This window comes from Pan troglodytes, chromosome 11, assembly GCF_028858775.2.
Source record: "Pan troglodytes isolate AG18354 chromosome 11, NHGRI_mPanTro3-v2.0_pri, whole genome shotgun sequence".
Classification (NCBI taxonomy): Eukaryota; Metazoa; Chordata; class Mammalia; order Primates; family Hominidae; genus Pan; species Pan troglodytes.
Genome location: NC_072409.2, coordinates 41,472,383 through 41,484,666, shown reverse-complemented (window position 1 = coordinate 41,484,666; position 12,284 = coordinate 41,472,383). Strand labels below are relative to the sequence as shown.

General features: G+C 44.8%; 1 protein-coding gene across 2 annotated transcripts; it reads right to left on the bottom strand.

The window, feature by feature from the left end:
* Positions 1-1,557: 1,557 nt before the first annotated feature.
* Positions 1,558-11,071, bottom strand: CTSV (cathepsin V). 2 transcript variants are annotated; one of them, XM_520130.5, is made up of 8 exons: positions 10,956-11,071; positions 9,799-9,934; positions 9,374-9,496; positions 9,133-9,279; positions 8,405-8,629; positions 7,412-7,577; positions 6,610-6,727; positions 1,558-4,938 (listed from the first exon to the last, which is right to left on the bottom strand). In XM_520130.5, exons 2-8 carry the CDS (start codon positions 9,922-9,924, stop codon positions 4,839-4,841), a joined length of 1,005 nt encoding a protein of 334 aa, XP_520130.2. In that variant the 5' UTR covers positions 9,925-9,934; positions 10,956-11,071; the 3' UTR covers positions 1,558-4,838. The 2 variants fall into 2 exon arrangements, with proteins under 2 accessions (XP_520130.2, XP_009455239.1); XM_009456964.3 differs by having other exon boundaries at positions 10,819-11,027.
* Between the last annotated feature and the right edge of the window lie 1,213 nt (positions 11,072-12,284).

The window sequence follows — 12,284 nt, the reverse complement described above, 5'->3', positions numbered from 1 at the left end:
ATGGATATCAAGGGATGACTGTATGTGTGATGGGGCATGAGGAGGCCCTGAAGGCACAGGTAAGTTACAGGAAGAAGTGGTCCCAACACTGACAGTCCTAACTCCTGCTACATCATGTTTTCTTTCCCAGCCCACACCTATGGCCTCAGAGTTCCCTATCATCAACTGGGTGAGGAAGAGAAAACTTGGGCCTGATTTATAGATGGTTCTGTACAATATCCAGGCACCAACCAATGGATGCTGCGGGATTACAGCACGTTTCTGAGACATCCTTGAAGAACAGAGGTGAAGGGAAACAAAACTTTCAGCAGTGTACTTGGTTGTTCATTTTGCTTGGAAGAAGAAATAGCCAGGTGTATGATTATATACCATTCTATGGGCTACGGTTAATGATTTGGCTGGGTGACCACAGACTTGTAATGAACATGATTGGCAAATTGGTGATAAAGGGGTCTGGGGAACGCCTATCTGAACAGATATCTCTGAATGGGTAAAAAAAAAAAAACAAGTGAAGATATTTGTATCCCATGTGAATTCTCACAAAAGGGTGACCTCAGCAGAGGAGGATTTTAATAACTGAGTGAATAGGATGACCTTTCTCTGGATACCAGTCAGCCTCTTTCCCCAGCCACCCTGGGGTTCACGAACAAAGTGGACATGGTGGCAAGAATAGAGGTTATGCATGGGCTCAGCAACATAAGGATGTAAGCAAGGGAGGGAGTGTGACTATTTGCTTCACTCGTGTCCCCAGAGCCTAGCACAGTGCTATTGCATAGGAGCCCAATAAATAGTAGATCCTTGAACAACATGGGTTTGAACTGACGGTCCACTTATACACAGATTTTCTTCCGCCTTTGCAACCCAAGACAGCAACTCCAACCCTGCTTCTTACTCCTCCTCCTCAGCCTATTGAATGTGAAGACAACAGCGATAAAGACCTTTATGATGATCTACTTTCACTTAGTAAATATAATTTATCTTCCTTGTGATTGCCTTTTTTTTTTTTTTTGAGACGGAGTCTCGCTCTGTTGCCCAGGCTGGAGTGCAGTGGCGCGATCTTGGCTCACCGCAAGCTCCGCCTCCCGGGTTGACGCCATTCTCCCGCCTCAGTCTCCTGGGTAGCTGCGAATACAGGTGTCGGCCACAACACCCGGCTAATTTTGTTTTTGTATTTTTATTAGAGATGGGGTTTCACCATGTTAGCCAGGATGGTCTTGATGTCATGACCTCGTGATCTGCCTGCCTCGGCCTCTCAAAGCACTGGGATTACAAGTGTGAGCCACCGTGCCTGGCCATGATTTTCTTAATGACATTTTTTTCTCTAGCTTACTGTAAGCACACAGTATTTTACAATACATACACAAAATATGTGTTAATTGGCTGTTTATGTTATCAGCAAGGCTTCCAGTCAACAGTAGGCTATTAGTAGAAAAGTTTTGGAGGAATTAAAGTTATATGCAAATATTTGGCTGCACAAGGGTTGGTGCCCCTAACCTCTGCATTGTTCAAGGATCAACTGTATCCAAATGAATAAATACACTGCAGAACAAGAACACGTTGCAGCTTAGTAATAGTTTTACTTATTAACTTACTTAAAAAGAGATAATGAACATTTGTGAAATTGTTTACAATTGAGATATCCATACACACAAGTCATGTGATGTGTGATGTTTTGGTCAGTGACTGCATATATGATAGTGGTCCCATAAAATTATGACCCTATATTTTTACTGTACTTTTCTCTGTTCAGATACACGAATACTTACCACTGTGTTACAACTGTGTACAGTACTCAGCACAGTGATGTGTTGCACAGGTGCGTAGCTTAGGAGCAACAGGCTGAACCATATAGCCTAGGTGTGTAATAGCCTATACCATCTAGGTTTGTGTCAGTGTACTCTATGATGTTCAAGTCACGATGAAATCACCCAAGACACATTTCTCAGAATGTATCCCCATCATTAAGCAACACATGACTGTATATATACATTTACTAATGTTTGTTATTTTTAATACAGAGAAGTTTCTTCTTTGTTTTTTAGAAATTTTATCAGTTACAAAAGGAAATAACATTTAGAAAACAGTTTCAACTTTCATAGGCAAAACATACACATGAACCACACATAGGGCTGAGTGGATGTTTCCTTATTACTAAGTCCATAGCCTCTAGTATGATGCCCAAGTGTCATAACTACACTCCCACATCAGCAAACTCCTCCCTCTTAATATGCTCAGTCATTTCTATTTCACCCTTCCTTACTTCCTTTGCAATTCAAGTAAGAAAACAAACAATTTAGATGTTCGAGTATAGGAAATATTTGCCGAGACCAGCTTGGTCATGGAGACCCTAACCCAGAGGCACTAGAGAAATTAAAGACACACACCCAGAAATATAGCATGCAGAGTGGGAAATCAGGGGACTCACAGCTTTCAGAGCTGAGAGCCCCGAACAGAGATTTACCCATGTTTATTGACAGCAAGCCAGTGATAAACATTGTTTCTACAGATTATAGATTAACTAAAAGTATTCCTTCCGGAAACGAAACAAAGGCATGGGGTCTGGCTAGTTATCTGCAGCAGGAACATGTCCTTAAGGCACAGATCGCTCATGCTATTGTTTGTGGTTTAGGAACACCTTTAAGCCGTTTTCCCGCCCTGGGTGGTCCAGGTGTTCCTTGCTCTCATTCTGGTAAACCTTCAGCATGGCGTCATGGCCATCATGAACCTGTCACAGTACTGCAGAGATTTTGTTTATGGCCAGATTTGGGGGCATATCCCCAGCAAATATTGGTTAAGTCTGTGCTTCAGACTAGATTTTTCAAGTCTACTGGCTTGTTTGAAAAACGCTTTTAGACAACACATCAGGTTTGTAACTTTTCACAAGTTTAAAATATTTCAAAGGTCTTTGAAAATTATAAAATCTTGAAATATCTCTATTTTAGTTTTCCGAGGGGTGCTGTTTTGACAGATTTGAAATTTTTTTATTTGAATAAAAAGCCATCACTCTTTCATTCAATTTAGTGCCTAGATGTTTCCTTAGAGCCTGGGTTGTTGTTCCAAGAATCTGTGGAGAGTACCGTCTTAGCCTGCTGCTGCAAAGACGAAGGAATCCTTTCTCAGAGAAAACTCAAGACTGAATATGGTAGACTGGATTTTCCAGAGATGGCTGTGGACATAGGCTATCGAAGGGTTTTTGGGATACACAGTCCCACATGCCCCTTCCCTCCCATTGCATTCACAATGGATCACCTTTCGATTAAATTTCACCAGCTCATCCCCAGTATTTTTTTATTTGACTGGAAACATGGGCTTTTAAAACACACACAGGGCTCTCCTTTAGCCTGCAGAAAGTGGGTATATCTTTACTATTTTCTCCTGCTCATAAAAATACATGCTTTTCACTAAACGAGTTAAATAATCACCCATAATTCACCCACAAGTTTGGTGTACTTTCTTCCAGTATTTTAAATATGCAAAAATATCGTTTTATTTGTATTTACTACCTGTGTAACTATATGCTTAGCCTTTTCCCCCCCCATTTTGAGTTTATTTTTAATTCAGGGATTAGGTAGCCAGAGTCTGGCCTAGTGACTTCTGACCTTTCACTTGTGATCTTTTATCCATCTTCGGCCAGAGGCCTCTTTTTGTAGCCCAGCCTCATCTCTTGTGGACCTTGAACAAATTTCTCCAGCTACTGTCAAATGCCTGAGATTTGTTAACCACACCATTTATTTTTGCTAACACTAGTTAACAAATAAGCTTTTCTAGAAGAGCTAGGTGGAATATGTCATCAGAGACTTGGAATGAAAACAAAATACCCTTGGTAACTTACTTGCACCTGCGTCTTCCTCAGACTGCAAAGTGGTCACCAGCAATTGAGAGAGGCTCCAGTAACAAGCGGCTTCACTTTTTATCACGTAACCTAACCATCTTGAGGTTATGTGTCAAAGGAAGAAGACATTTCCTTTTCTAAAAAGTCAACTGCTTTCTTCTTTACTAAAACAATTTAGGGGCCGGGCGCAGTGGCTCACATCTGTAATCCCAACACTTTGGGAGGCTGAGGCGGGTGGATCACGAGGTCGAGAGTTCAAGACCAGCCTGGCCAAGGTGGTGAAACCCTCTCTCTACTAAAAATACACTAGGCGTGGTGGCACACGCCTGTAATCCCAGCTACTCGGGAGGCTGAGGCAGAGAATTGCTTAAACCCGGGAGGCAGAGGTTGCAGTGAGCTGAGATCACGCTACTGCACTCCAGCCTTGGTGACAGAGTGAGAGAGACTCCGTCTCATAAAAAAAAAAAAAAAAATGTAGGTTTGTCCTTCCAAATTGTTTATCAAATTTTGGTAGATTCAGGAGTTGGGTTACACACAGTAACTGGGCAGCTGATATAAAGTCTGTATTTTTATAACTACTCAAGAGCCAGGAAGCCAGCTTTCTGCTAGCATCTTTCTCCTAACATACCATTGGCACATGAAGTTATTATTTCAGAGCTTAATTATATTTCCTGACTACACAAAAAGCCAATGCATTAAAAAAAGGCCCACCTTTATATACGAATTAAAATTTATTTCAAACTGTTTTGTACATCTTTTTAAAAAATGAAAATTCAAAAGTCTTAGAATTAAGCAATGAGTCTTTGATATCATAAAGCTGTGTATAACAATAATTAAAGTAGTGGTAACATTTTACCCTTGTAAAAATGTCACAGAATTAAAATCTCAACTTGGATCCTCAATGATTCAACTGGTTTATATTACACAATAAGCGTTTGGTCAGTTTCAAGATAAAATTTCCCCAGACAAGCTGTCCTTAAGTCCTTCCTCCTCACCATCCATCAGCTCACACATTGGGGTAGCTGGCTGCTGTGGCGATTCCACAGTGGTTGTTCTTGTCTTTGGCTATTTTTACATAGCCATTCGAGCCCCATTCTGGACCCCAGCTGAAAGAGGAGCAGGTTTTCCATTTTATACAAGGAATCAAGGGAAAATTGGCTCCATTAATAATAATAGCTAATACTTAAACAGTGCTTCCCATGTGTCAGGCACTATTCTAAGTGCTGTTAATATCCATTTATAAATGTCCTGAGGCTGGGCACAGTGGCTCACGCCTGCAATCCCAGCACTTTGGGAGGCCGAGGTGGGCAGATCACTTGAGGTCAGGAGTTTGAGACCAGCTTGGCCAATCTGGTGAAACCTCGTCTCTATTAAAAATATAAAAATTGGCCAGGCACGGTGCATGCCTGTAATCCCAGCACTTTGGGAGGCTGAGGCGGGTGGATCACCTGAGGTTTCAGGAGTTTGAGACCAGCTTGACCAACATGGTGAAACCCTGCCTCTACTAAATTAAAAAAAAAAAAAAATTAACCGGGCATGTAATCCCAGCTACTTGGGAGGCTGAGGCAGGAGAATCATCATTTGAACCCAGGAGGCAGAGGTTCCAGTGAGCCAAGATTGCACCACTGCACTTCAGCCTGGGCAAGAAGAGCAAAACTCCATCTCAAAAGAAAAAAACAAACAAAAAAACCCCCATAAAAATTGGCCAGGCGTGGTGGCGCATGCCTGTAGTCCCAGCTACTTGGGAGGCGAGGCAGGAGAATCACTTGAACCCGAGAGGTGGAGGCTGCAGTGAGCTGAGATTGCACCACTGCACTCTTGCCTGAGTGACAGAGCAAGACTCCATCTCAGAATAAAATAAAACTGGCTGGGCACAGTGGCTCATGTCTGTAATACCAGTGCTTTGGGAGGCCAAGGCAGGCGGATCACATGAGGTCAGTTCGACAGCAGCCTGGCGTACATGGTGAAACCCCGTCTCTACTAAAAAATACAAAAAAAATTAGCTGGGTATGGTAGCACATCCCTGTAGTCCCAGCTACTTGGGAGGCTGAGGCAGGAGAATCACTTGAACTCAGGAGGCGGAGGTTGCAGTGAGCTGAGATCGTGCCACTGCACTCCAGCCTGGGTGACAGAGCGACACTCTGTCTCAAAAAATAAATAAACAAATGAATGAATGAATATATTGATTATTGTGGGTCCTTAACTATTTAAGATACTGAGGCAGAACTGGAATTCCACTGTAGCAGTCTGTCCCCACATACTACCTTATGTCACATCTCAATTAAAGAATGCTAATTGTGAGAAAATAGATTCTGACAACCTTCAAAGCCTGAGAGCTGGGGAGTGAAATTCGATGACAGGGCATCCAATGACAATAGAAGGATGCACACAGACCACTGGACTCCCGGATGATCTCTCAGACTTAACAAAGAACCAGCAGAGGCAGATGTTTCTGCTTACTATTCCTTCTTGAAAAATTAGACAGAAAAAAGCAATCAGCTCTCAAACCTACAGGTCCACAGTCCTTTGTCTGAAACCCTTGAGGCCTAATGTGTTTCAGAATTTAAAAATTTTCAAAACTTAGTAATAAAATATTACAAATACATAGCAATAACTCCAAAAAGCTTGGTACGGAATCTTATAATCAAACATTAATATTTCTGTGTTCACTCTAAGTAGAAGAAGGACTTTTGGAATTTTGAAATTGAGCTTTTGTGAACTTGTATCCAAATACTGATTTGGAACAAAAATTCCCTTTTCAATTTTGAGTTTTATACCTGTTTTTGACGAGCCAATACTTGCTGTTATTCGAATTTGCTCCTTCAAAGCCGTAGCCAACCACCAGAACACCATGATCCAGGTTTTTGCTGCTGCAGTCTGGTTCAAAATAAATGCCTGGGAGAGTAAAATCAATGCTGGGGTGAGAAGCTCCAAGCGACATGTGACAGTAACCCACCCTACCACCCTCCATAAGGGAGGCATCTCTAAATTCAGTAAAATGTCATAAACAAATGCCAAATAAGGACCCAAACAATATTGGCCGGAAAACAGTAATGGCTGATAAAGGAAAAAAGTCAACCTCGACTCACTAGAAATCAACTAACTTCAACTAAGTTCAAGATATTTTCTACCAAAAAAAAAGAAAATCCAAAAGATAAAACCTATTGTTTACAGCTAAGGTGATTTAGATATCTCTGAGCCCAAATACCAACTCGCATAATCCCTTTCTGTTCCTAGGATGTCAGTCTAAAATAGCACCAAAATAAACAAACAAAAACTTGAAGGGGATTCTTTACAGTCCTAATTACAGTAGTAAAAAACTTTGAGAAAAAAAGGCCCAACAACTGGAAAATAGTTTGGAAAATTAGGTTGTCTCTATACAATTACATAGCCATTTAAAAATATTTATGAGAAGTTTAACATAACTAAGTATTTTCTCATGTCAAATGCAAACATCACTATGTTAAATGCTCACTCTCAAAATACTACATTCCTGCAAAGCAGGATGTCATATCCAAGAATCAATCACGGTGATGCTTCCCAATTCTGCCTAAATTTCTATAATAAAATGACACTTACCTGATTTGTAGAACTGGAAGGACGAATGGCCTGCATCCATAGCAACGGAGATGGGCCCCACAGTTGCGACTGCTTTCATCAGGGCCTTCTCCTTTCCAGGTGTGACCACTGTGAAGCCAGTGTCATTAGCAACAGAATTCTCAGGTCTGTACTTACAGATTTCATCCTTTTAAAGTTAAAGGGGGAGAGACTTATCACTACCATCTACCTCCTGGGGAACATTAGTTCTAGAACCGAAACACTCAGCAATTTGCAACCTAGGATTTCCAAATCAACACCCTTATAAATCGTCCCATGAAATAAAATGCTATTCGTTGATTTGAAAATGAAAAATTAGTTGACATTTCTTCAATGAGAACCCCTAGGTCAATCTGTCCATAAAAAATTTTTCACAATGGATAAAGTTCTATTATATGTAGAATGGTTTGCTTATTCTCCATGTTATGTAAAAGCAAGAACAGCTATGTGTTAACCATCTAATGTTACTTATATGGTAACCATTAGCTGTTGACCATCTCACCAGAGAACTGTGCAAAGGCTAATAATTTTTTTTTTTTTTGAGATGGAGTCTCGCTCTGCGGCCCAGGCTGGAGTGTAGTGGTGCGATCTTGGCTCACTGCAAGCTCCGCCTCCCGGGTTCACGTCATTCTCCTGCCTCAGTCTCCTGAGTAGCTGGGACTACGGGCGCCCGCCACCAGGCCGGGCTAATTTTTTTGTATTTTTAGTAGAGACGGGGTTTCACTGTGTTAGCCAGGATTGTCTTGATCTCCTGACCTCGTGATCCGCCTGTCTCGGCCTCCCAAACTGCTGGGATTACAGGTGATCCACCACGCCTGGCCAAAGGCTAATAATTTATAATGACAATACTCACGGTTTGCAGATGTAGATTCTACCATATAAAATGTGAATTCTGAAAAAAGTATCTGTTATCTCTGAAAGTGTTCCACTTTCCAAAAGCAGAGCACGAATGACAAGATAAGGAGCTCCATTTACCATTGCTACATATGGATAGGATTCCTCAGAGTCCAGGCCTCCGTTCTCCTTGACATACTGGAAGGCCCTAGCCATGAAGCCACCATTGCAGCCCTGATTGCCTTGAGGACGCGAACAGTCCACCAGATTCTGCTCGCTCAGTGAGACAAGTTTCCCAGTTTTCCGGAACATCTGTCCTTCAAGAGCACCAGTCGCACTAAAAGCCCAACAAGAACCACACTGTTTCTAAAAAGGGAGAAAAAAAAGCTGTCAATTTACAAGACCAATACAAATACAGTACCCCATAATTGAATTATCTGAATATTCTTTAAAAAAAAAAAAAACCCATCGCCACACTTTGGGAGGCCGAGGCGGGTAGATCACTTGAGGAGAGGAGTTTGAAATCAGCCTGGCCAACATGGTGAAACCCTGTCGCTAATAAAAATACACAAAAATTAGCTGGGCATGGTGGTGAGCACTTGCAATCCCAGCTACTCGGGAGGTGGAGGCAGGAGAATCTCTTGAACCCAGGAGTCAGAGGTTGCAGTGAGACGAGATCACGCCATTGCAATCCAGCCTGGGCAACAAGAGCAAAACTCCGTCTCAAATAAGCAAACAAAAAAAACACCAAAAACCAAAAATACAAAAAACCCATCACCATATGTTGTGCCACCATCTACCACAGCAATGACACCAATTCCTTCTTGGCTTTCCTGTGGAGACAGGGTCTGAATCTGACGCTGTCTCACCTGATTCTTCACTGGCGTCACGTAGCCTTTCTTTCTCCAATCCACAGATTTGGGAAGATCAAGAAACAGAGGCTCACGGAACACTTTCCCCTTCCTGAATTTCTGGTTTCGAAAGCAACCCATCATCTGCCTGAATTCTTCATTGGTCTTCAAGGAAAAGTAAATAAAATGTTAAAAGCAAGACTATTTTGGTGAAGAACTGAGAAGCAGCACAGAGTTCAGCAATCCTTGCCACACTCACCATGTCACCAAAAGCATTCATGGCCATTGTGAAGCCATGTTTCCCTTGGCTGTATTCCCCATTGTGCAGTTCAATCATTTTCATATTCTTTTCCCACACTGCTCTCCTCCATCCTTCTTCATTCTAGAGGCAAACATATAGCTGGTGGACTTTATGTCTACTTACCCAACCCATGTTCACCAAGCCGATGTGCGGGCAGAAATGGAAGAGAAACCATGGCCAGGGATGGGTTGATACTTCTCTGGGAGCTGTTCTCCAAGCCAAGACACAATGGAGATATATGCCCATATTGCACCTATAATGGGTGCTGTTAGGTTATTGCCTGGTAAGGTCTGGTGTCTAGAAGCTACTCTCTGGCTATCAACTCCCAACAGCAAGGACCATTCTCTCCAGAGTCCCTCTGGACAGTTTCAGATGTTACCAACCGCGCCATATAATCTTCTGTGTGTTGCCTTCCACTGGTACCACTTTGTATCCAAATTTTGGTCAAATTTTGGAACAGCGGAGGCTATTCCCAAGCAAAAGGCAGCCAGGACGAGCGAAAGATTCATGTTTCAAAACCTAGAAAGAGAAAAGAAATGAGTATCTGATTAGACCAATCCTAAAAAGCCATCTTACAGCCCCCGTGGAATAAAAATATTTCAATTATTCTCCCTAGCATTTCCCCAAGGACTGTGGAAGAGGCTGAAACAGGCCAAGTGGAGGTATTTGATGGGCCCACCAAAATTAAAAGCAGCCTGCAGAGTTGGAGGCGTTGAAACAGCATATGCGATAATTTAGGGTATAAGAAGGGTGTGAAAGATACCTGACGGGTGAGAAGCTTAAGGCAACAACTAGAAAACTAGGAAAGAGTTGGTCCAGGTTTTGCACCAATTGTACTGAGGTCATCCAGGCAAAACCTCACTAATGAAGACGTACCATCCCAAGTAGATGCAAGCGGATCCCCAAGGAACACCACCTCACACCTTCTTGGCTGATACACAGCAGGAGATGAGCTATGTCTTCCAACCTCTCCTTTTGGAATAAAACCTTTCGGGAATCCCTTTCCAGGAGACACTGGGAAGGAGAGCACCCACTATTCCCGCCGTCCCACACTTGGGTCTGTGCTACTCGCTCCCCTAAACCGGGGCAGGGTCACGAGGCCGCGCCGCTGGAAGCCAGGGGCCCCAGGGCCAGGGCCCGGACCGGGGCAGGCAGCTCCCGGAGCTCCGGGCGGGCCAGGACCGGGGCCGCACCGCCTGCTCTCGCCCTCTGCACGCGCCGCCGCGCCCCGAGAATGTTTGCGGCGGCGCAGGGAGCGGGGGCTCCGCGGCCAGGCTGGGGGCATGAAGCCGCCCGGTCCGGTCCGGCTTCAGCCCACAGGATGACTGACCTGCACCGCCCGGGCCCTCCCAGTGGTGCCGGCGCCCCCCTGGGGTCTCCAACCGCCTTCCCCCGTTCCCCACCTCGAGGCTGGCAGAGCTCCGGGCAGAAGCTCTCACTCCCAGGGGTCGCGCCCGCCTCCTCTCAGTGTCCCTAAAGGGGGGGTTCCCTCCTCCAGTCCCCCTTCGCCCTGTCCCTCGGTCTGGTCGGGGACGCTCACCAGCAGCCGTCGCAGCTGCGCAGGCGCCCTCAGCAAACAAGCCTCTGAGATTACAGACGTCCGTGGTCTGGTGCAGGTTCGCCCGCCTCGGGATTTAAGTTTCCAGTGCGCCTTCCCCGCCCCCACCGCCTTCCCGCGCTGCGATTGGCTGTGCCGGCCACTGGGCGGGGCCCCGGGCGCTTAGAGCCCGCGCGTGACGCAGCCCAGTCCCAACTCGTCTCAGGTCTGGGCGCGCCTACCTCAATAGACCCTGGCTGCGGGAAGCTGGGCCGGGCGCCCGGGGGCTGCGCGGAGGAGGGGGAGGCGCCTCCCTCAAGGGCTCAGATCTACTGACTATCCCGACTTACTGCGCTGAGCGGGTGGTTTACAGCGAGCTCTGTGTGGTATTTCAGTCCCTACTTTAACTTAGTCCTAGAGTTTTTGGTGAAAATCTGCAGGGCCGGGAGCCAGGGTACTCTCGTTCGGTGGCTCCTGTTTAGTCCACGGCAAAGGTGGGACGGAGTGGAAGAACGCACAGCCCCCGGCAAAAGCATTACCTTCCACTTAAGGATGGGTGCATCAGGGCTTTAGAAGAATCTGGTAAGGAAAGGCACTCCCAAAACACGGGATGGATGGTCGAGACCGGACACCAGGAGGGACGGGACTAGCTGATAGGGTGTCCAGAGACCGCGGAGCGTTTTGTGGTGCGTCCTTCCCAGTCTGTTGCATTCAGGAATTCTTCCTTCTCCCATGTCTTTCAATAACAACAACAACAACAACAAAAAAGAGTTACAGAAATATTTGGTTAATAAAAAAGAGAAAAGCGTTGAGAATGGTGAAATTGCTTTAAAAATTTTTCTTTTGTAGAGATGGAGTTTGGCTAAGTTTCCTTAGGCTGCTCTTGAATTCCTGGCCTCAAGCGATCCTCCCCTCTCAGCCTCCCAAAAGTGGTGGGATTACAGGCGTGAGCCACTACGCCCAGTCTGAGAGTCGTGGAAATTGCTTTTACTTACCTACTCTCTGCTTATGGGTTACAACGTCTCTTCCTCAGTATTCAAAGTGTGCTTCTTTTGAGATTTAATAAATTTACTTTAAAAATGTTTAATACCGGCCGGGCGCGGTGGCTTACACCTGTAATCCCAGCACTTTGGGAGGCCGAGGCGGTTGGATCACGAGGTCATGATATCGAGACCATCCTGGCCAACATGGTGAAACCCTGTCTCTACTAAAAATGCAAAAATTAGCTGGGCGTGGTGGTGGGCGCCTGTAGTCCCAGCTACTCAGGAGGCTGAGGCAGGAGAATTGCTTGAACCCGAGAGGCGGAGGTTGCAGTGAGCTGAGATTGTGCCA